Source organism: Dendropsophus ebraccatus, chromosome 3, assembly GCF_027789765.1.
Source record: "Dendropsophus ebraccatus isolate aDenEbr1 chromosome 3, aDenEbr1.pat, whole genome shotgun sequence".
Classification (NCBI taxonomy): Eukaryota; Metazoa; Chordata; class Amphibia; order Anura; family Hylidae; genus Dendropsophus; species Dendropsophus ebraccatus.
In genome coordinates, this window is record NC_091456.1 from 197,321,837 (window position 1) to 197,346,336 (window position 24,500).

At 46.7% G+C, this 24,500-nt stretch overlaps 2 protein-coding genes across 3 annotated transcripts in view; both read left to right on the forward strand.

Annotated features, from left to right (window-relative positions):
* The window catches only part of LOC138786721 (zinc finger protein ZFP2-like), a 380,133-nt gene that overhangs the window by 264,483 nt on the left and 91,150 nt on the right, over window positions 1-24,500 (forward strand). The window lies entirely within an intron of this gene.
* On the forward strand, window positions 16,023-21,513 carry LOC138786681 (oocyte zinc finger protein XlCOF22-like). The gene is made up of 4 exons (XM_069963661.1): window positions 16,023-16,134; window positions 18,579-18,643; window positions 18,727-18,850; window positions 20,852-21,513. The coding sequence occupies exons 1-4, from the start codon at window positions 16,023-16,025 to the stop codon at window positions 21,487-21,489; spliced, it is 939 nt and encodes a 312-aa protein (XP_069819762.1). The 3' UTR covers window positions 21,490-21,513.

Genomic DNA, 24,500 nt, shown 5'->3' on the forward strand with positions numbered 1-24,500 from the left:
GCAGGGTCCTGTACTCATCTGTCTCGGTAAATTGATCCCAATAGAACCACGTCCGAAAAAACTTTGCGTTGTGTCCGTGCAACTGGGCCGTGAGATCTTCCAGGTGCTTGAGATCCTCGACTTTTCGGATCCACATAGCTATGCTGGGAGGATCAGGTCGGCGCCAGAGGACCGGGATACAGGCTCGGGCCGCATTAATCAGGTGCCGAAGGACAGAGCGGCGGTAGGACTTGAGAGGGATATCCGCAATGTGCAGGAGAAAAAGCGCCGGGGAGAAGGGGAGCCGGTGGTCCGTGAAAGTAGAGGAGATACGCCACACCTCTCTCCAGAAAGGTGCCAATACGGGGCAACTCCAGAAGGTGTGTAATAGAGTGCCTTCCTCGCCGCAATTTCTCCAGCACAGTGGCGGAACGTCCGGGAACATCCGGTGGAGGCGAGTGGGGACCCGATACCACCGGGAGAGTAGTTTGTAACCCGCCTCTTGGAGGCGCGAGGAGATAGAGCTGGAGTGGGTACAGGTAAAGACCCTGTCAACCTGGGCCGCCGATAGGGAAATGCCCAAGTCTTCCTCCCATGCAGTGAGAAAGGGGGGTCGCGGTTGTTCCGGGGGGGAGCCCAACAAAGTGTAGAGAACAGAGAGGGAGTGTCTGAGAGAGCCAGAGCCCAAACAGAGGGTTTCGAAGGACGTAGAGGGGCGAGCAAAGCCAGAAGGGTTCGGCAGCGAGGAGAGGAAGTGGTGAAGTTGCAGGGCCCTCCAGAATCCCAGAGGGGCCGGCTCAGAGAGGTCCCTAAGGTCAGTAAGGGATCGCCATGCCGAGCCCTGAAGGAAAGCGGAGGCTCGGAAGGTGCCAGCTCGCGACCAGGTTCGGAAGATCGGGTCCTCTAGGCTAGTCGGGAAGGCAGGGTTGCCCAAGATAGGAAACAGGGGGGAGGGATGGGGGGCCAGGAAGCCCGCGGAGAGGTGCTTATGGCACATCTTCAGTGTGGGAGCGATAGTGGGATGAGAGCCGACGAAGCGCGCGGAAGCTGGTATCCATGGGGCTGCCAACAATGGGATTGGGGAGAGTGCCATTTCCAGGCCAACCCACAACTTAGTGGGGGCGTGCCGATGCCAGTCAATTACTCGAGTCAGGTGTGCCGCTGCATGGTATTGAGAAAGATTAGGGAGAGCCAGACCTCCCTTTACTTTCGGGCGGTATAGCACTGATTTGGCGAGGCGAGGTTGCTTGTGTGCCCAGACAAAGTTAGTGAGGAGTGTAGATAGTTGCCTGAAGTAGGACAGGGGGACCGTAACCGGAAGGGCTTGGAAGAGATACAGCAAGCGCGGCAGGACATTCATTTTGAATATCGCGCAACGTCCAAACCAGGTGAAGGTACCCCTGTGCCACTTGAGCAAATCCGCTTCAATACGCTTGAGCATGGGCAGGTAGTTGACTCTAAAAAGGTCTGCTATTAGGGGAGTAAGTTGAACTCCCAGGTATGTCAGAGAGGAACGCGACCACCGGAAAGGGAAAGAAGCCTCCAAAGAGGTTGCGACAGCAGGGGGAAGAGAAAGGTTTAGCGCTTCCGATTTTTGCAGATTAATTTTGTAGTTAGAGAGACGTTGGTAACGAGAAAGCTCAGAAAGAAGGTTGGGCAGGGCGACAAGAGGTTGAGAGAGGAAAAACAATAAGTCGTCCGCGTAGGCTGCAACCTTGTGGTCCACCGACCCCACCCGAATGCCGGTAATATTGACATTGTTCCTGACATGTCTAAGGAAAGGTTCAAGGGTCAAGATAAAGATGAGAGGGGACAGAGGGCAGCCCTGCCGAGTTCCGTTGGTGATAGGGAACCCTGACGAGAGAAGGCCGTTGACCGAGACCTGAGCCGTAGGCTGAGAGTAGAGAGAGCCAATCCACTCCAACATATGCGGACCGAGGCCCAGATGTCTGAGTGTGGCGAAAAGGAAAGGCCAGCTGACTCGGTCAAAGGCCTTCTCAGCGTCCGTGGACAGGAGCATGGAGGGAAGGCCCTCAGCATGAACGTGATGGATGAGATTGATCGCCCTGGTGGTGTTATCCCGGGCCTCTCGGGCAGGCATAAAGCCTACCTGGTCCAGGTGTATGATGGGCTGGAGCAAGGGGGTGAGACGGGCAGCTAGAATTTTGGAGAAGAATTTAAGGTCCAGATTCAGGAGGGAGATAGGGCGATAGTTCTGACATTGTGGGTCAAGGATCTTATGCAGTAAGCAGCTGGATTGAGGTTTGGAATTTTATTTTATACTATTAGACACTTATACTTGTGTCTCTTAGGTCTTCCATAAAGGACATGCGGGACTCCTTAAAGGAAGAAATCGCAACAATGATTCCTAAAAAGAGGCCCAGAGGAGCTCATGCTTCCTCTCCTTCTGCTTCTGGAGACGATTATACTGTGATTGATGAGGTGTATTCCTCTCCTTCTCATAAGGAGGAAGGAGGGAAGGAAGAAAAATTTGTGTTTAACCCTGAAAAGACTGCTAAGTTACTAAAGGCTGTACAAATTGATAACCCTGATGATTATGCCGAGGGTCCGTGTTCCTCTAAGGGATTTTGTGTTGATAAATTTTTGTCTGATATCATTAATTATGAATGGGAAAAGCTGGATAGAGCGCCACCTATAAGTAAAAAGTTTTGGTCTCTGTTTCCACTAAATGAGGAGCAGTCTAAATCTTGGATTTCTCCTCCTAAGGTGGATAGAGCTTTCTCCAAGTTGTCAAAAAATATATTAGTGCCTTCTGAGGACGGGTTCAGTCTAAAAGACCCGATGGACCGTAGGATTGAGGCTACGTTAAAGAGATCCTATACCACTGGTTCTGGCCAGACCGTTATTGCGGTGGCCAATCATGAGGTTACCAAAAATCCAAGATGACATAGACTCGGGCATAAATAGCGACACGATATTAGCATCTTTCAAAAATATATCCTTAGCAGTGGATTATCTTTATGACTCAGCCTCTCATCAAGCTAGACTAGGAGCCAGAGCCATGGCTCTTTCATCTGCGTCTCGCAGAGCCTTATGGTTGCGGCCCTGGTCCGGAGATAATCAGTCCAAGTACAATGTATGCAGTCTGGAGTATTCACCTGGTAAGCTCTTCGGTACTGAGTTAGACACCCTTATGGAGGAATTGTCTGACAAAAATGGTAAATCTATACCTAGTAATCGGAGTTCCTTTCGGAGGAGACAAACTCGCTCTCCCCAAAGGTATAGGCAGTACCGATACAGAGGCAGAGGGTACGGCAGTTACAGGAGAGGAGGCCAGTCCAAGGGAACTAAGTCCCATTTCAGAAAGAAAGAGTTCTGACGCCATCCTAGTGGTGGGGGGTCGCCTAGCGCAATTTTTTCCGGCCTGGGAAAGGACCGTATCAGATGTGTGGGTCCTAAACATAATAAAGAGGGGCTATGTTTTACCTCTTCACCCCCTGCCTCCAGATCGTTTTCTTGTGTCTTCCCGTCTTTCTCCTCAAAAACAGGTCGTCCTGGAAGAATCCATCCTGAACCTAATAAAGATCAAGGCCTTGGAGTCAGTTCCATTTTCGGAAAGGGGTACGGGAGTCTATTCTCCCGTATTTCTAGTTCCAAAACCTTCGGGGAAATGGAGACTTATAATAGATCTAAGATTTCTGAACAAATTTATGACAAAGAACAGGTTCAGGATGGAAACTATAAAATCGGTAAAATCACTCCTAAACAAAGGGGATTACATGGCATCATTGGATCTCAAGGATGCATATTTTCATATTCCCATCTCAAGAACCACAGAAGATTCCTGAGAGTGGCCGTTTATATTCAAGGTCAGTTACAGCACCTCCAGTTCAGCGTCCTCCCATTCGGGATTACATCTGCCCCCTTTGTTTTTACGAAGGTAGTAGCCTCTGTCGTTGCAGTACTCAGAATACAAGGAATAAATGTCGTTCCCTATCTAGACGATTGGCTTCTCCTTGCAGGGTCAAGCAAGTGTCTAAACCAGAGTGTGACAAAAACGCTAGACCTTCTCTCCTCTCTAGGGTGGGTTGTCAATTGGGAAAAGTCCGACCTAACACCCTCATTGACAAAGAAATTTCTGGGATTTATAATAAATTCCGAAACAATGCAGATATTTCTTACCCCAGAGAGGAAGGACAGAATTCAGGAAGGGTGCAGATATTGAGAGTCCCCCGCCAAGTGTCCCTCAGAACACTGATGCGATTTCTGGGTCTTCTTTCTTCAGCAGCAGAAGCAGTTGCCTGGGCTTTGTGGCACATGAGAGCTCTTCAGTCGGAAGTTCTCCAAGTTTGGAACAGGAAAACTTCAGATTTAGAAAGGAAGATCAGTCTATCTTCAAGAACAAGGTCGTCGCTCCTGTGGTGGTCAGAAGTAAAAGACGGTACCAAATTAGAACCTACTTGGGAGATCGTAACAACAGATGCCTCAGGCGCAGGCTGGGGAGCACATCTTCGAGACCTAACCGTTCAGGGAAGTTGGTCATCCTTAGAAAGAACCCTCTCTTCCAACGAAAGGGAACTGAGAGCGATTCACAAAGCCCTGCTGCATTTCTCCCCACAACTTCAGGGATTGGCAGTGAAGATAAAGACAGACAATATGGCGTCTGTTTTTTATATCAACAAGCAGGGAGGCACCCGATCAAAACCTCTTCTTTTAGAAGTAGGAAAGATCTTGAATTGGGCGGAAAACAACATACCTCGCATCATGGCGGTACATATCAAGGGAACCCAGAATGTACTGGCAGATCGCTTGAGCAGACAAATGACTATTCCGGGAGAGTGGTCCCTGAACAGGTCCGTCTTCAACCAGATCTCCAAAAGATGGGGTCATCCAGAGATAGACCTAATGGCGACACGAATAAACGCGAAAATTCCAAGATTTTGTTCCCTTTATCAAGCAAATCGTCCAGAAACCACAGATGCGATGTCGATACGGTGGGATTTCAACCTGGCTTACATATTTCCGCCAACTGCCATGATCGCCAGAGTACTGAAAAAGATCAGGCAGGACCAGGCCTCGGTGATAGCGGTCATACCATTCTGGCCGAAGAGGTCTTGGTTTGCCCAGCTCATATCGATGAGCAAGGGAGACTATTGGAAACTACCGATGGTGCACAACCTGGTGTCTCAGGGCACTCACTTGTGTCAGGACCTAGAATCTCTCCACCTGACAGCTTGGAGATTGAACGGGCCTTATTAAAGAACAAACGTTTTTCCAATAGAGTGTTGGATACACTGTCTCATACGAGAAGTGAAGCCACCAATACGTCTTATGATAGAGTCAGAAGAGTCTTCCAGACTTGGTGCTCTTCTAGACAAAAGGACCCTACTGATCCCTCTATTCCTGACATACTAGAATTTTTGCAGGACGGATTCGATAAAGGCCTTTCACCAAGTACCCTTAGGGTTCAGCTTGCCGCCATTTCGGTATCCTTACAGAAGAGACTTCTGCAAGTTACAGAGGTAAAATTTTTTATTAAAGCTATATCTCGTCTCCGTCCAAGAATATCCAGACCAGTATGCCCCTGGGATCTGTCATTAGTTCTGAAAGTTCTGGCGGCTCAGCCTTTCGAACCCATATCTGAAATTTCCATTAAATTACTTACTTTAAAAACAGTTTTTCTCTTGGCTATTACTTCAGCCAAATGAATAGGAGAACTACAGGCTCTATCTTCATCTGAGCCTTATACTACCTTTCTGCCAGATAGAGTCTTACTACGTTACTTACCTACCTTTGCTCCAAAGGTTCCATTGTTTTCCAACTTGAATCAGCTAATCTCCATACCTACCTTATCTCAGGAAGCTATTGCCGAGGACCAGACATTGGAGAAGTTGGATATTTGTAAAATGTTTAAAAACATACAGCGTACTAAAGAATTCATAAGATCCGAAAATTTATTCATTTCCTTCATGGGGAAGAATAGAGGGATGAAGGCTTCTAAGCTAACGATTTCTAGATGGATTACAGAATGTATTAACATGTCTTACTTACACAGTGGGCTGGATCCTCCAGAGTTCGCCAAGGCACATTCCACTCGTTCAGTGGCTTCGTCTTGGGCTGAAAAAGCTTTGATTCCTTTGGATCAAATTTGCCTGTCGGCTTCATGGTCTTCTCCTAAGACCTTCTTCAAATATTACAGAATCAGTTCTCTATCTGCTCCTGTGTTTTCCTCTTCTGTTATTCAATCTGCCATGCAAGTGGCCCTCCCTTAATGGGTTTTGTACGTGCTAATCCCCATTATTGTGCCGCTGTGGGACGTCAGGAAAGTTAACATTCTGTATGTTAATGTGTTTTCCCTAAGTCCCATCAGCGGCACAAGCTTCCCGCCCTAATGTGGTATTATATTGTATTTGTTTGGTCTTTATAATAAACTCAACTATGCACTGGGTGTAGACTACCTTTATACTCCTAGAGGGGAGGAGTCTTTCTTTTTATTGGCTAGTTCTATTAAATATTCCTTTGTCCTGCCCAGTACACAGGGGCAAAATACCCCATTATTGTGCTGCTGATGGGACTTAGGGAAAACACATTAACATACAGAATGTTAACTTCTTTTTAGTAAAGAAACAAAAAGACTTCTTGTTGTTTGGGTTCCTGGAGGTCTTTTTTCTTATCGGACATTTTCTCCAGAATTTCTTCTAAGATGGAACCGAATAGGAAATTTCCTTGAAGGCGAATTTGGCAGAGTTTATTTTCAGACGATCTATCACTTTGCCGGTGCGTTAACCATCAGGCTCTTCTTGCAGTATTAGACAATGCAAGGATCTGGTGGCCATTCTCACAGATTCAGCTGATGCATCCGCAAGAAGACCAGCTGCTAGTTTGAGCATCGGAATAGATGATAATATTGTGTTCCCCTCAATATGGGATTTAAGTCGGTCTAATCCAATAAAAAGGGCTCTAGACACATTGGTGACAGCGTTATTGGGATTTAAAATAACATCAGAGGGGGCGTGGCCTGACTATGGAGGAGTGAGCACGTTCTTTCTGTGAGCTCCCACCACAGGACGCCAGACAGCCTGCTATAGCACCCTAAAACGAGCGAACTTCACCCCAAATGGTCGGTGGCCGCAGGAGGACCAAGGCAGGCACATTTTCAGCTCAACCCCGGTCCACCCGGGGTAGCCTGGACCGCTTCTTTGCTCCCGCCGGTCGCGGCCTACCTGCTAGGCCTGCAGCCTCCACACTTCCCGGCCCTAGAGTGACTCGCGCGGCCGCAGCAGCAGCCGCCGCGGTTCTCCCCGCACCGGAGCTACAGTCAGCCCACACCGGTGAGAGGTGCAACATAGTGACGGAGGGAGCAGCGGTAGGAGACCCGGCCCCGACCCCCCCCGCTCCGACCCCCCTGGGCCCCGGCAGCGGACAGGAACAGGTCACAGCTCAGCTTACCTGCCGGCCCTCAGACGCTGCTCTCACAGCTTACCGGAGCCAGCCGTTTGCCACTGGGGACACAGAGACTCCTGGCCCCCTCCTCAGAGAAGTGGTACCCGTCTGCCTGCAGTATACAGGTGCGGTGCTGGGGAGCGCTTACCCTGCAAGAGAGACAGTAGCAGTGTCTCCCGGCTCCTGCATCAAGGCAGCTGCATCCCTGAAGCCTCATCCTTGTCCAGAAGGGATCCCTGGCCTCAGTCTTGGATCGGCAGTGTCCTCCTGTGCTGGACAGAGGTCTGCAGAGGTGACTATAAATCCTGCCTCCTGTAGGGACTCGGACTGTGCTTCAGCCTCTGGTTCTCTCCTGGCAGCCATTATGTCTTCCTTGTCCCCTGCTGCACTTCCCTTCTCCTCCACTAGGGGCAGCGAGATGCACCATCCCAGCTCTGTTACATCTGTTAACCCTGTACAGGATGGCACAGAGTGGGACTGGAAAGAATATATGAAACTACTGCCCACACGCTCAGATATGGAAAAATTTGTGGAACGTCTGGAAACCTCTTATAAGCAAGAGCTTACCTCTCTCAAGTCTGACGTGCATGCCTTGGAGGAAAAGGTTTCTGATATTGCTGCTGATCAGGTTTCTTTGACCACCACAGTGGATGATGTCCAGGCTACCCTTGCTACTCAGGAGAGGCAAATACGTCATCTTTACAGGCTTCATGAGGACATGGAGAACCGCGGTAGGCGGAATAACATTCGTATTAGAGGGCTTCCTGAAGCTACTAGAGCGGCTGATCTTATCCCGTCCCTCCAGGACTTGTTTGCCTCTATTCTCAAGCGGCCACCAGGGGCAGAGTTTGAAATTGACAGGGCTCACCGCACTCTGGGTCCTGTTTCTACGAATGTCAACCGGCCTCGGGACGTCATATGTAGGCTCCATCATTACAGAGTGAAAGACGAAATTATGAGAGCGGTGCGCAATATGGATTTCGTTGATTTTGATGGTGCCCAATTGATGTTTCTTCAGGATCTCTCCAGAACTACTCTAACACAACGACGGGCTTTAAAACCCCTGCTGGAGCTGCTAAGAGAGCGGGAAATTCCATATTCTTGGGGTTTTCCGTTTCAGTTGGTCGTCCGCAGAGGCGGGAGAAGACTTGAATTACACACGCCTGAGGATCTACCTGTCTTCTTGGATGCACTGGATCTGCCGCAGGTGTCTTTGCCAGATTGGGATCCGGTCCCGCCGATGACATCGAGCAGGCCTCCGCGCCCTGTTGATATGGCGGCTTCCGGAGACTGAGGACGCTTTGGAGGGTGGTGGCTAGGGAGTCTTGTTCCCTTGAGGTGCCTTACTGACGCAGGATGTATCTTTTTACGTTTCCTACTATTGCGTCATGCTTCTCTTTGTTTGCAGGGGTTTTTTACCTTCTCTTATATGGTTATAGCAACATGAATATATAATTATGCTGGTTTATATGTGTGCGGGTCGGGGGGGTGGGGGGTGGGGCTCTCAGTGAGCTTACTCTGTTCTTTGTTTATGGGGTGTTTCTTCTTCATTTTGCATATTACATATAGTTGTTGAATGCAATTGTGGTATACACTTAGTTTACATTCTGGTGTTCTGTCACGGGCTTACAGACCTTCATTGGTTAGTCCGTCCTTCTTTAAAACAGACGCTTGAAGCGTTGTTGTACCCATTTGGGTCTTTCTTGGTAGTATAGAACTACCGGGAAACGGGGGTTGTCTCTCTTGATAATCCTCTTTTTCTGGCTGCAGGTTCAGTCTTGATCCTTCTTACTAGACATATTCTCTCTTTGTCGTTTCTTTCCTTTCTTCTTTCTTCTATTCCCTCCTTTCCCTTCTCTACCTTTCTACTCTCCTTCTTCCCTTGGGGTGGGGGGTAGTGGGGACATGGCGGGGGCAGACGTTAAACTGGCTTCCATTAATGTCAGGGGATTGAATGTACCACAGAAGAGGTCTCAGATCCTCTACTCCATGCACAGACAGAAGGTACATATTTTGTTACTACAGGAGACCCACTTTCAGACTGCTCATGCTCCTCAGATGCGGCTTAACTATTACAATGTGTGGACACATAGTACTAATCCAGACGCCAAATCTAAAGGGGTCTCCATAGCACTGCATAAGACCTTGTCGCATAGATTGCTTGATTCTCTGGCGTGTCCTAGGGGGAGATATGTTTTCATTAAAATAGAGATCCAAGCGCGGATTTACACTGTTGGAAACGTTTACCTCCCTAATTCCCGTCAGGGCAGTACCCTGAGGGCTATACTCCGGACGGCCTCTACATTTATAGAGGGCGTGTTGATCTTGGGAGGTGATTTTAACTTGGTTATGGACCCTTCCCTGGACACCTCTTCCGGCAAAACAGCGGTACCACGCTCTGATTACGCGATTGCAAGGTCGGTTCTCGGCCTCCATAGTTTGGTGGATGTCTGGCGCATCCTTCATCCTAAGGATAAGGACTTCACACATTATTCAGAGGCACATCGTACCTATGGCAGACTGGATATGTTTTTTATTGCCCAGTTTGCCTTAACATACAGTCCCACGGCCTCGATAGGCACTGCCTTATGGTCCGATCACTCTCCAATCTTCTTGTCATTATCTTTGCCGGGGATGGTGTCTAGGGAATGGTCGTGGAGATTGAATGAATCGCTCCTCGGAGATGTAGTGTGTAGAGCGGCTGTTACTCGGACAATAACTGATTTCATTCATGACCACGCTGATGATGAAACTGCCCTACCAATGCAATGGGAGGCCTTGAAATGTGTGGTTAGGGGAACCTTGATTCAGCAGGGGGCTCGGATCAAAAAGGACAAAGGAGCTAAAATTGTTAAATTAGCAGGTGAAGTTGAGGCTCTATCTAGAGCGCATAAACAGAATGCCACCGACGCAGCTCTGACGGCACTGACGCTGGCTAGGGAACAATTGAAGGACCTCCTTAACAAGTCTTCTTCCTCCCAGCGGGAGCGCTACCGCAGCTATCTTTATGAGCATGCCAACAAGAGTGGTAGGACGTTGGCTAGACTGATCCATCCAAGGACACAGGTTGCCCACATTCCAAGCCTCCTTGACACTACCGGTGCCGCCATACACAATCCCAGAGAGATATCTGATCTCTTTCGCTCCTATTTCTCATCTCTGTATAACATTAAAGGGCGCTACTCAGAGATGCCGGAAAAGGACTTGGAGGCTAGGATATCTGCGTACCTGTCAGACACGAAGCTGCCTAGTATGTCTGCGGAGGAGGTCGAAGACTTGGAATCTCCTTTCTCTGAAGGTGAGCTCGGAGGTGCCATTACGGATGCAAAGGGTGGAAAAAGTCCGGGACCGGATGGCTTCACCGTTTGCTTCTTTAAAACATTTAAAGATCTGTTAATGCCACTTATGACTAGGTGCTTCAATAGTATTTCAGCAACATGCCCCTTTCCCCGCCAGTCGTTGGAGGCTCATGTGGTGGTCCTGCCCAAGCCGGGCCGGGATCCTAAATATTGTAAAAATTACCGTCCCATTTCACTCATTAATTGTGACCTCAAACTTTACTCCAAGATGCTAGCCAATCGCTTGAGTCTTTACATCCCCCAAATCATCCATACCGACCAGGTGGGGTTTGTTCAGGGCAGGGAGGCAAGGGACAACACGCTAAGGACTCTCACTTTGATGTCTTGGGCGGACCGTACGGGGTCCCCTTTGTGCCTACTTTCCATCGATGCAGAGAAGGCTTTTGATAGGGTACATTGGGGATTCCTGCGGCTGGTCCTGAGAGGAGTGGGTCTTGGCCCGCTTTTAGTGGACAGAATAATGGCGTTGTACTCTACTCCCTCGGCTCGGGTACGGGCTAATGGTTTACTATCTAGCTCTTTTAAAATTCACAACGGTACACGTCAAGGTTGTCCCTTGTCTCCCATGCTTTACATTTTATCAATGGAACATTTGGCGGTAGCCCTCAGGAATAACCCTACGATCCGGGGTGTTGTGATTGGTCAGGACCACCACAAGCTTGCCTTATATGCAGACGATCTCCTGCTTTATATCTCATCCCCCACTACATCACTCCCCTCTATTTTACAGGAGTTCCAGAAATTTGGCGACCTCAGTAATTTTAAGGTGAACTTGAGTAAAACTGAGGGGCTTAATATTTCCATCCCTCGAGCTGTGTTTGATACGGTCAGAGCTTCCTTCCCTTTCCAGTGGCACACAGATTTTATTGTCTACTTGGGAATCAAGCTCCCGCCGGTCCTTAGCTCCCTTTTCGATCTGAACTATACACCAGTGCTGAACAGGGTCCTTTCAGATATGTCATCCTACTTCCTGAAGCCGACCTCGTGGTTTGGAAGGATGGCCATTGTAAAGATGGATATTCTTCCCAAGCTACTATATATTTTCCAGACTGTTCCTATCGTGGTCCCGGTCGCCTTCTTTAGGACTCTGCGCAGGGCTGTTTCCAAATTCATCTGGGGGAATAACAAACCAAGGATTGCATACGCCACTCTAACTCAGTCTCGATCTACGGGTGGCATGGGATTGCCTGATCCACGTCTCTATCACGAGGCGGCAGTCTTGCGCGGAGTCCTGGATTGGGTACACGGCAGGGGCTCTAAGAGATGGGTAGATCTGGACTTCTCGATCTGCCCGATTGCGCCCTCTCTTTTGCCATGGATCACTTCAGGGGATCGTCAGTCCCTGTCATGCCTTCCATTTTTTGCCCCGCATGTGTTGTGTGTCTGGGATAAGTGGGTGGTGAGGCACGGATTGTCAGCGGTCCCGGGACCGCTTTCTCCGATACTACAAAACCCATCGTTCCAGCCGGGCCTGCAGACGCAAGGATTCCTTCTGTGGGAAAGGTCCGCTTGCCCTAGAATCCGGGACTGTATGACTGGTAATGCCGTCTCCTCTCTGGTGACCCTGCAGGCTCAGTCCCCGATGCGTCAGCTGTCTTGGCTGGAATATGGGCAATTAACCTCATTCGTCCGGGCTCTTTTTCCCAGGGGTTCATATACCCCCATACTCTCTGATTTTGACAACCTGGCGGTTTCCTCTTCTGCTACCTCGCACTGCATATCCGTGCTGTATCAGATTTTGGTTAATATTGCTCACCCTGACAGAGCTTCTTTTTTTGATAAATGGGAACGCGATTTGGGGGTTCCCTGGGACGGTCAGTCTCTCCAGAAAACCTGTGAACTTACTCACGGCATTTCCATGGCCGCTAAGGCCAAGGAGAAGAATTACAAAATCCTTTCGCGGTGGTATTACTGCCCAGTCGCCTTGCACACAATGTTTCCTGAGGTGTCCGACAGGTGCTGGCGATGTCTTACGGAGGCTGGTGACATGCTGCATATTTGGTGGGCCTGCCCTGGCATCCGAGAATTTTGGGACAAGATTATTATCATTTATAACGCGTATTCTGGAAAGACTATCGTCAACTCTCCTCAATTGACCCTGCTCTCGCAGATCCCAGGTTCTCTCGCTACAGTTAAAAAAGGCATTTTGAGACATTTTCTAACTGCGGCCAGAATGGTTATCCCCCGACATTGGAAAACACCCGTCATACCCTCAATAGCAGAATGGTTAAGTGAGCTTCGGGATTTGGGTAGAATGGAAGAGTTGATAGCAGAAGCTCATGAGCAGTCTGACAAATTTGATAAAGTATGGTTTCCATGGCGTCTGTTCATGGACTCTGAGGCCTTTCCCGCCCTTGTTCATTAGCAGTGAGAATTTCCTGATGTGGGGGTTCTATCCTAGTGGCTGCACAGGGTATGGGCGGCTGCCCTCCGTCTGTCCCCTCGCCTCTTTCCTGATTTCTGCTTTTCTTTCTTTTCCTTCCTCCTCTCTTCCTTCCTGATTATTGCATTACTTTTATTGAAATTAATAGCCAGTTTCAGCGGCTCTACCGCGGTGGTGGAGCTTATGTTTAGAAATGTTAACATTATGTTGAGCTTTTTCCTGTTCCTCTTATATATATAAAATGAATGACACCATGCGACTTGCAGGTCGCCAAGTACTAATGTTTGCTGGTTTTGTACTTATTGTATGCTGTGTGGTTGTCAATAAAATCAGATTATATTAAAATAACATCAGAGCCTTCCCAAGATTTTCATAAAGACCTTCCATCTTTCTGTCCATTGAGTCCTTTAGTTGAGAAGCATCCTCTGAGGGCAGAGAGGTCTTTTTTTACCACCTTAGTAAGCTGGATGTCAACCTTAGGGATTTCTGCCCAAGCCTCGTTGTCTTCATCATCAAACACCATCCTGTTTCTAAACTCTTTAGGAACAAATAGCCTTTTTTCTGGTTCCTTCCACTCAGAGAAGTCCTTAAGATTTTCACATATGGGGAAAACTTTACTTTTCTTAGGTTTAAGACCTCCGAACATGGTGTCCTGCACTGAAAGAGGTTGTTCGGTATCGTCTATGCCCATGACATCTCAGATATCGGAATCCTCAGAGGAAACAGAAAATTTGCCAGATTCTTTATGGGAAGTCTAAGGAGATACTTCCCCTTCTTCAGAGGCTTCTTTCGCTTCATCAGAATCAGAAATAACATAAGCTGCATGTTTCCTAGATGGCAATTTATGAGCAGAAGATGCAGCAGATTGAATAGGAGGAATCGGAGTAGAAGAAGTTAAACTTGCCATGCATGACTGTATTTCCTGGTGAATAATATTGCGTAGTTCTCCCAGCATAGACAATCGGGGAGGTGGGTTTTGTTTTGTTCGACAGACCATACAAGACTGTAAAAATTATCCGGACATTTAAGTTTGCAGCCCACACATTTTGTGCTCCTACAGTTGTTATGGACGCACCTCAAGAGTGCTGCCATATTGACTGTCTGTTCCAAATTTATAATTTTATAGTGCGCAGAGATTCAAACAGCCTGACACATTGATGGTTAAGGTGGATCTTCTTTATTCAAAGATGGCAGCCAGTTTATATACCCTGGGGGCGAGTGTTCTTCTACTAGGGCTCGTGTCAGTACTTCATTGGCTGAGGTACGAAAAGAGTTACTTGCATAGCACTAGTGTTACTTACGTAAGCTGTAAGGAATGTAACATCTCTACGTGTTTAGAAGGTCAGCGCCATATTGTAATGGTTTCACTAAGTATACAAAATATCACATCCTCTTTGGCCTCTTTTTCGCACAAAAAGAGATTGCCTACCACCACCATAAAAAGTAAGTGAACCCCAAAGGCCCAACATGGAGCCTGCAGTCTGATTGTTCTCAGCAGCCTTCACAGATGCCCCAAAGGGATCCATGATAACAGGGAGAGAGAATGGAGCGGATCTTACCATTCTTATATGCTGCTGCAGGCTTCCTGATTTGAATTTGGTGCCAAAAGCTCAGTGCTGAGTTCCCCAAACTTTTAGTCTAGCCAGGAGAGGAGGTATATAGCAGGGGTGATATCACAGGAGGAGGTATATAGCTGGGTAATATCACAGGAGGAGGTATATAGCAGGGGGGTCTACAGTGTCACATAATACAGATAGAGCGGAGCATGGAGAGGAGGAGCTGGTGGTTTACAGTGTCAAACGCTGCTGAGAGATCCAGGAGAATCAGCAAGGAGTTTACTTGCGATTTATCCTTTAGAAGATTATTTGCTCCTTGGTGAGAGAATTTTCAGTACAATTAAGGGACCAGAAGTTGAACTGTAGGGAATCAATTAGAGAGTTATCTGAGAGATAGTAGGTTAGATGAGAAGAGACCAAACGTTCCAGGAGTTTAAAGAAGATTAGAGAGACAGGTTGATAGATGCTCAGGATGGGTCAATGGAGGACTTTTTTCAGTAGTGGGGTTATTACAGAATGTTGGAATGATGAGGGAAAGATACATACAGCTCAGCTACATGTACATTACACACATACAGCTCAGCTACATGTACATTACACATATATACAGCTCAGCTACATGTACATTACACATATATACAGCTCAGCTACATGTACATTACACATATACAGCTCAGCTACATGTACATTATACATATACAGCTCAGCTACATGTACATTATACATATACAGCTCAGCTACATGTACATTATACATATACAGCTCAGCTACATGTACATTACACATATATACAGCTCAGCTACATGTACATTACACACATACAGCTCAGCTACATGTACATTACACACATACAACTCAGCTACATGTACATTACACATATACAGCTCAGCTACATGTACATTACACACATACAGCTCAGCTACATGTACATTACACACATACAGCTCAGCTACATGTACATTACACACATATACAGCTCAGCTACATGTACATTACACACATATACAGCTCAGCTACATGTACATTACACATATACAGCTCTACTGTGTGGTGTCTCATACAGTATAATGTGGCCTGTCACAGACAATAGCCCTAACTAAACTATCTACAGGCCCAATATCTGTCCTGGAAAGTTTAACGTGCTCTGGTGACCGTGGTCTCTTTTAGATAGACGGCTGATTGCGGTTACTGTATGAGGGAGTCCCTCTTGCCAAAGTCTTGTAACAAAGATGGGGGTCGTCTCTCTCCACAACTGGATGTTACACAGCTCCTATGCTGTCTAAGTATACCAGTATAGCTGCTCTCCTCAGCAGTTATGGGGTCCTAGAAGAAGGATACTTCATGTGGACGGCATCAGGTCTCTTAGTCTGCTATAGCCAGCTGTCTCATCAAAATGGCCGCTCAGACTTCCCTCATCTGCTGCTTCCCTCAGGTCACATCCTCCAACTGTCAGGTTCGTCTCCCTTGGCAACAGCACAGCCTTAGCAACATAGGCCGTCTGCTGCAAAACAGCGACATCTTGTGGCCAAATACACGGAAGTGCAAACCCAACCCCCCTAAAAGAACTTAACCTAAAAAGAAGACACAACACCTTTACCTTTTGAAATTTTTATGGCCGCGAAACTTCCTAAGGGTTAACAAACATTTAGTTATAATAAGAATAAATAATTTAAGCAATAAAACCTCATAGACCATAAAACAGAACCTATCCAGCCCAGAATATTCTGGGCGATTATACCACACTTCAAAGTCCGCGACAGTTCTCAAATTCCTTTAAAAAATTGGGACGGGAGGGTGGGAGCTTCTTCATCCAGGGATCAGCGCCGACTGAGCTCCCAGCGCTGTGTCACTGCTTAAATTCAAAACGAATTTCCCGCATTTTTTCCAACAGCCAATCACAGCTGATCACTGTTCCTATCTCTTTTCCCGCTCGACCGTTGATCCAATCAGCTGATAGTAACAGCTGTTCAGCAGAATCTTCTAGATCCGGACCGAACCACCTGTGAGGGGGGGGGGGGGGGGGCAACACAAACAACGGGACACACCAAGTCTGCCCATACTGTATATCCAATACAAAAAAAGGGGGGGGGCTGCAATTCCGTGTGTCCCCCCAATAATATGGGGGGGGCCCTTAACAGAATGTCAGTTAAACCATAAGTCATACATATTATTATATACAGTTACATCTCTCTGGTTGTTTCACCATCTCACACATATATAACATATATAACACACACATACACAGCTCTGCTCCACACACATCACACACACACAGCTCTGCTGCATACACATCACTTCAGCTCATCCAGCACAGCAGAGTCCTGCATACACTGAGCAGCAGCCCCTGATCATGTGACTCCTCCTCCATGTGACTGATCACATGACTGTGACATCATGGCAGGTCCTGGAAGCACAGGGGAAGCACACGGCTCCTGTATCTGCAGCTGGAGGTACAGTATATATATATGTATCAGGGATTGTATCCCGGCCGCTCTCTCCTATATACAGCAGCGCCACCATTTCCCTCAGGTTATGTGATGTATTACACCGCAGCTTATTGCAGAGAATATAACAGAGCTGCATTATCAGGAGCCTCGGAGGGAACAGGAGAGCGAGATATAAGTGACGTCTATGAGAAGCTTCATCCCCCAGATATATTACATTGTCTCCTCCCATGTTCCCCCATATCCCCTCCTGTCCATGTATATTTCTATCTCCAGGAATCTAGAGCCGCATTACATTGTCTCCTCCTCTTCCCTCCAGGATCCTCTGCTGATATCTTCTATATAAGAGACCGACCCATCAACCATGGAGAGAGACAGAGACAAGATGGCCGACAGGATAATAACCCTCACCCTACACATACTCTTCCTGCTTACTGGGGAGGTGAGGGATTCTGGGAGTGATGTCATCATGACATCATTCTTATCTATGGAATAACAGATGGATAGGACTGGGGAGGTGAGGGATTCTGGGAGTGATGTCATCATGACATCATTCTTATCTATGGAATAACAGATGGATAGGACTGGAGAGGTGAGGGATTCTGGGAGTGATGTCATCATGACATCATTCTTATCTATGGAATAACAGATGGATAGAACTGGAGAGGTGAGGGATTCTGGGAGTGATGTCATCATGACATCATTCTTATCTATGGAATAACAGATGGATAGAACTGGGGAGGTGAGGGATTCTGGGAGTGATGTCATCATGACATCATTCTTATCTATGGAATAACAGATGGATAGGACTGGGGAAGTGAGGGATTCTGGGAATGATAGGACTGGAGAGGTGAGGGATTCTGGGAGTGATGTCATCATGACATCATTCTTATCTATGGAATAACAGATGGATAGGACTGGAGAGGTGAGGGATTCTGGGAATGGATGGAGTGATAGTAATGTGTCTCTCCATACACAGGATTACACAGTAGTGAAGAAGTCCTCTAGTGGGCGCTGTGGGGCCCCTGGGTGTGAAGGATGGGGAAGAACCCTGAGCCCAATCCCGGGGCCCCTGATACATGAGGAAATGGAGGAAGAGAAGATCCTAGAAGTCACCAACAAGATGGTGGAGCTGCTGAGTGGAGAGGTGAGACTGTGGCTGCTGGGAATGCTGGGACATTATACAGTAACACCACTGGAGGGGTGGGGGGGATGACTGTGTGATCATTGTGTGTGTCAGGTTCCTATAAGGTGTCAGGACGTGGCGGTCTATTTCTCCATGGAGGAGTGGGAGTATGTAGAAGGACACAAGGATCAGTACAAGGATGTGATGCCGGAGGATCAGCAGCCCCTCCCATCAGCAGGTAATAGACAGGACTATATACACACCTCCTCTCTGTATTATCTGGATGGAAAGAATGAATTCAGTCTCTGTATGTGTTCCCTCCAGTCAGATCCAGTAAGAGAACAGCACCAGAGAGATGTCCCCGTCCTCTTCTCCCACAGGATCAGGATCAGGTAGATGGAGATGTTCCCTATGATCTGCACATCCCACCTGACTTCTCCTACTGTCTTATAATCTTACCTTGTTTATTTCACAGCTCAGAAATCAGACTGAAGATCTGAATTATATCAGTGCTACAGACATAAGGGTAAAAGAAGAGGAAGAAGAAGAGGAGACAGATGACAGCAGTGATGAGCAGTATAAGGAGGACATCAGTACAGGTAACCGCCGGGGGGAATATTATAAGCTCTGTGTCCTGTCAGTCTTCTCTGCTGTATACTTCCCCATACAGCAACACCCTATAATCCTATACTACATTTCCTCCAGGTTCAGCTCCAGTGCTCTCTGAGGCCAGTGTTTCAGAGGAACTTGACCATTTAGGTGATGGGTCCAGATGGTTTCCGTTCTAGATGTAGAACTCTGATCTGTGATTACTGCCCCAATGACGGATCTGTATAACCAACCATGCTAACAGATTTTCAGACCAGTTACCTGACATCTGTAGTAGAGAAGAGGCTGGTGACTACAGACCAGTTACCTAACATCTGTAGTAGAGAAGAGGCTGGTGACTACAGACCAGTTACCTGACATCTGTAGTAGAGAAGAGGCCGGTGACTACAGACCAGTTACCTGACATCTGTAGTAGAGAAGAGGCCGGTGACTACACACCAGTTACCTGACATCTGTAGTAGAGAAGAGGCTGGTGACTACACACCAGTTACCTGACATCTGTAGTAGAGAAGAGGCTGCTCACTGACATCTGTAGTAGAGTAGAGGCCGGTGACTACACACCAGTTACCTGACATCTGTAGCGGAGAAGAGGCCGGTGACTACAGACCAGTTAGCTGACATCTGTAGTAGAGAAGAGGCCGGTGACTACACACCAGTTACCTGACATCTGTAGTAGAGAAGAGGCTGGTGACTACAGACCAGTTACCTGACAGCTGTAGTAGAGAAGAGGCCGGTGACTACAGATCAGTTACTTGACATCTGTAGTAGAGAAGAGGCCGGTGACTACACACCAGTTACCTGACATCTGTAGTAGAGAAGAGGCGTCACCACGGTATGCGAGGGAGGGGGTTAGTTGGCAAAAATGGATGGATGAGTAACACATCCGGGGAGGATACTGCCAAGACATCAATAATAACGTCCCATTTCTGACCTCGTATACCCATCCAGAAAATCTTCACCAAGTCCTAGCTCATTGACAGATTAGAAGGATAGGTGCGACTTGCAGCACGTCTCTCCACCCAGTAAATGAAGAAGTGACCGATTATCCACACCGCGCAACCTGAGAAAACTAAGAAACAGAAGATTACACAACATTCTCAGAAGGGTGTATATGTTTTAAGACATGACGATTTCCACCTTCCCAAATGTTTAAGGATTTTGGGTGCTAGGCCTTTATAGAAGCCATCTGACACTGCCCCAATGTTGAAGGAGATAATCATGTAAACCCAAGACATGCAGGCGTTTATATAGAACAGCCCTGAACTGAAAGCCTGATAACTAAGGGTACTATTACTACGGCCCGATAATCGGGCTGTTAGGTCTGCATGGACATCGTTAGCGATGTTTTTTTTGTCCCATTTATTTCCTGTGCTGCCATAGGATGAAATGGAAAGTTACAGTTTACTCCCCAGATTTCCTCCTTTCCCTGAGTCCATAGGCAGCACAGGATTCCTCCTAATACATATATGTGTTACTGCCGCATACAGTCTCATCTCCTGTGTGTTTCCTGGAGTTATTTACAGTATTTGGGCTAATTAGTTAATCATTTTATCATTCATGTATTGTATAGGTTATATTTGTTTTCTGTGCTGCCTAGGGAGGAAATTTTACCTAAATGTTAAAGGACTAAATCAGGTTTAAAAGGGGAATGTTTTGAATAATATTAATAAAAAAAATAAAATAAGTTTTAGAAAATATAAACAACATGATAAAATATGACTTTACGGAAAGAGAAGCAGATGTGGTGGGTAAGTCGAGAGTAAGTGAATGTAAACCTGCCCAGTATATACATATATCTATTCTAAGATACTAAGCAGTGGAATGCTATATAGTTACTATGAGAGTTAAGTTACTATGAGAGTTAAGTTACTATGAGAGTGTTCCATGTAAAGTTCTGGATAAGATGCTGCACAAAAATCAAACAAATTATAAATACATTCAAGATTATTATTATTATTATTTCAAAAAAATCCTCTCTTCTCTATTGTCAGGTGACTGTACCCGGGGATCAGAGGGAAATCTGATATATTCAGGTTATAAAGCAGAGGATCCTATCACACAGGAAACATATGAAGAACCTTCCATTACCTCAGATCTACCTTCAGCTCATTGGAACAAAGATCTGTCACCTGATCTTTTTAATACCATCTTATTTTCTGATTTAACACAGTTTATTAAGCTAAGTAAGGAGAAGCCGTTTTCATGTTCAGAATGTGGGAAACGTTTTGCTAGCAAAATAACTGTCGCTAGACATGAAAAAAGTCACACAATGCCAAAGCCATTTTCATGTTCAGAATGTGGAAAAGGTTTTACTCGGAAATCACATCTCGCCACACATGAAAGAATTCACACAGGGGAGAAGCCATATTCATGTCCAGAATGTGGGAAATGTTTTACTTGTAAATCAAAGCTCACTACACATTTAAGAGTTCATACAGGAGAGAAGCCATTTTCATGCTCAGAATGTGGGAAATGTTTTTCTCAGAAATCAAGTTTAAATGAACATCAAAGACATCACACAGGAGAGAAGCCGTTTTCATGTTCAGAATGTGACAAATGTTTTACTTTTAAATCCAAGCTCACTAAACATGAAAGAACTCATAGGGGAAAGAAGCCATTTTCATGTTAAAGGACAAGTGCCATGAAAAACTTTTTCCCAGTAATTGAAGCACATTAAAAAGTTATATAACTCTGTAATATGCTTCAATCACCTCTCTGCCTCCCTTCCCTGTCTTTTCCCCCCTCCACCCCCCACCAGGAAGTGTCCTATCTCACACAGACCTGATTACTGTCGTCACCGTTACCAAGCTCTTCTCTCTGCTCCTTCTCCTGTTACACTAGCCTCCCCCTCCCCTGCCTTGTCAGGTGACAGCTTGCTCACCTCCGATTGGCTGAACAACTGCAAGCCATCACTTGTCACATGTCACTTGCGCAGCTCCCCCCTCCCCTCATACCCTCTCTCCCCCCTCCCCTCATACCCTCTCTCCTGCTGCCGTGGACGGTGGGAGGGGGAGGCTGGTGTAACAGGAGCTAGAGCAGCCCTCCTGCTGATGACTCATCCTCACAAGAAGGAGCTGCCTGGTGACGGTGACGACAGTAATCAGGTCTGTGTGAGATAGGACACTTCCTGGTGGGGGGTAGAGGGGGGAAAAGACAGGGAAGGGAGGCAGATAGGTGATTGAAGCATATTACAGAGTTATATAACTTTGTAATGTGCTTCAATTACTGGGAAAAAGTTTTTCATGGCACTTGTCCTTTAAGAATGTGGGAAAGGTTTTACTAAGAAATCATATGTTGTTCAATATCAAAAAATTCACGAGGGTGAAGCCATTTTCATGTTCATAATGTGGAAAATGTTTTAGTTTGAAATGATAGCTCAGGCCTCTATCTTCTACAACAGGTTCCTTTTTTTTATGGCTCCATGTCCCTCTAAACCTGTTAGCAGAAAGTCTCTCAGCTGCACAAGTTTCAGTTTGTAAGTTCTTACTCTTTTACCATTATTAAAGACTGTTAAACTTTAGATGATATTTGGACTTCTTGACAGAAGTAACCCTGCATGTGTGGTATATACTGCCAAAGAAATGTTTAATAAAAAACGGTTAAAGAGAAATCACGGCTCACTAGATATAAAAATATTCGTATTGGAGCAGAGTAAGGAAAAGTTAATTAGTTTCATGTTCAGAATGTGGGAAATGGTTTACTCAGAAATCAGATTTTGTTAACCATCAAAGAACTCATACAAGGACAGAAGCCATTTTTATGTTCAGAATGTGGGAAATATTTTACTATGCAATTACAGCTTACTCTACATGAAAGAATCTGTTTCATGTTCAGAATGTGGAAAATGTTGGGGATGCGGTTTCATGTGCGACTGAGAAGGACGCACAGACTCTTTTAAACTTTGACGCCAAGATTTTGGCTATTTTTAGATTTTACACGGACCGATAATCGAACGATTAACGATTTTGAAGTAATGATGTGTTTTTTATAACGATCAGCGTTTAGACGGAATGATATATAGTTTGAAAAAAAAACGTTATTGCGATTGTTTTTAGATCGCTTAAAAGGGGTATTTTCCCCAAAATCTTTTTTGCAGTGTTAAATAGCCCACCCCTAGCTCAATATATTGCTCCAAGCCAGTAATTACCTGTTTTGAGCCGTTTTGGAGCTATTCCTGCCTATTCACCCCCTCAGTAATCACAAAATGAGCTAACTAGAGTCCAGGCTGACACGCTCCTTCCTCCTGGCCCCCACCTTTGGAGTCGGGATCACGTGTCCTCCTCTCTCTTCAATGGGATGGACTGATAGCAGCTTGCTGGGACCTGTAGTTCTACAGAAGTTCTGTGACCTGATATATTGTGTAGAACTACAGGTCCCAGTAAGCTGCTATCCATCCACATCACAATATATCAGGTCACAGAGCTTCTGTAGAACTACAGGTCCCAGCTAGCAGCAGGAAGCAATGCATGATGGGAAATGTAGTTTCCTGGCCATCACCATCTTGCATGTATATATCGGCTTTAAGAAAAACTTTTCTCTCAAGAACGGCAGCAGCTAGAAAGATGGGAGACGGCTCAAAATAAACGGACCGCGGCATTGGCTTCCCCATGACATCTATTGACATCCCCTCACTCTGTTGACCACTGGAAAGGGGGTCGAATGTTCATGTTACCCATCGCTGGTGAGCGCCAGGGACCATCCAATCCAATTTCTAACTTCTTATACCCCAGAGCGATTGAGGAGAATGTGAATTTCCACCTCCGATCTCTGTTTTAGATGCCAGGCTGCGGGGTATGGAGTTTCTTGTATACTGTGTGGCAATGCCCCAGGGTGCAGCCGCTTTGGCGAGCGGTATAATAAGGTGAAATGTAGCTTCCATCGCTACCGTCTGTTTATTAGTCCGGACAGGAGTGAAGCTGGAACTTGCAGGGACGAGCGGCAGAATCCGCGAGAATTCCTTATACACAGCTCTGCTCCACACACATCACACACACACACACACAGCTCTGCTCCACACACATCACACACACACAGCTCTGCTCCACACACATCACTCACACACACAGCTCTGCTCCACACACATCACTCACACACACAGCTCTGCTCCACACACATCACTCACACACACAGCTCTGCTCCACACACATCACACACACACACAGCTCTGCTGCACACACATCACACACACACAGCCCTGCTGCATACACATCACACACACACACAGCCCTGCTCCACACACATCACACACACACACAGCTCTGCTCCACACACATCACACACACACACAGCTCTGCTCCACACACATCACACACACACACAGCTCTGCTCCACACACATCACACACACACACAGCTCTGCTCCACACACATCACACACACACAGCTCTGCTCCACACACATCACACACACACAGCTCTGCTCCACACACATCACACACACACAGCTCTGCTCCACACACATCACACACACAGCTCTGCTCCACACACATCACACACACACAGCTCTGCTGCATACACATCACTTCAGCTCATCCAGCACAGCAGAGTCCTGCATACACTGAGCAGCAGCCCCTGATCATGTGACTCCTCCTCCTCTATGTGACTGATCACATGACTGTGACATCATGGCAGGTCCTGGAAGC

What these genes read in the sequence shown, in the direction of transcription:
- LOC138786681 (XM_069963661.1), top strand. Translation starts at nt 16,023, where the DNA reads ATGTGGACGGCATCAGGTCTCTTAGTCTGCTATAGCCAGCTGTCTCAT. An exon ending in TCACATCCTCCAACTGTCAG is followed by an intron (nt 16,135 to 18,578) that starts GTTCGTCTCCCT and finishes TCCCTCCAGTCA; the next exon opens with GATCCAGTAAGAGAACAGCA. An exon ending in TAAGGAGGACATCAGTACAG is followed by an intron (nt 18,851 to 20,851) that starts GTAACCGCCGGG and finishes CTCTATTGTCAG; the next exon opens with GTGACTGTACCCGGGGATCA.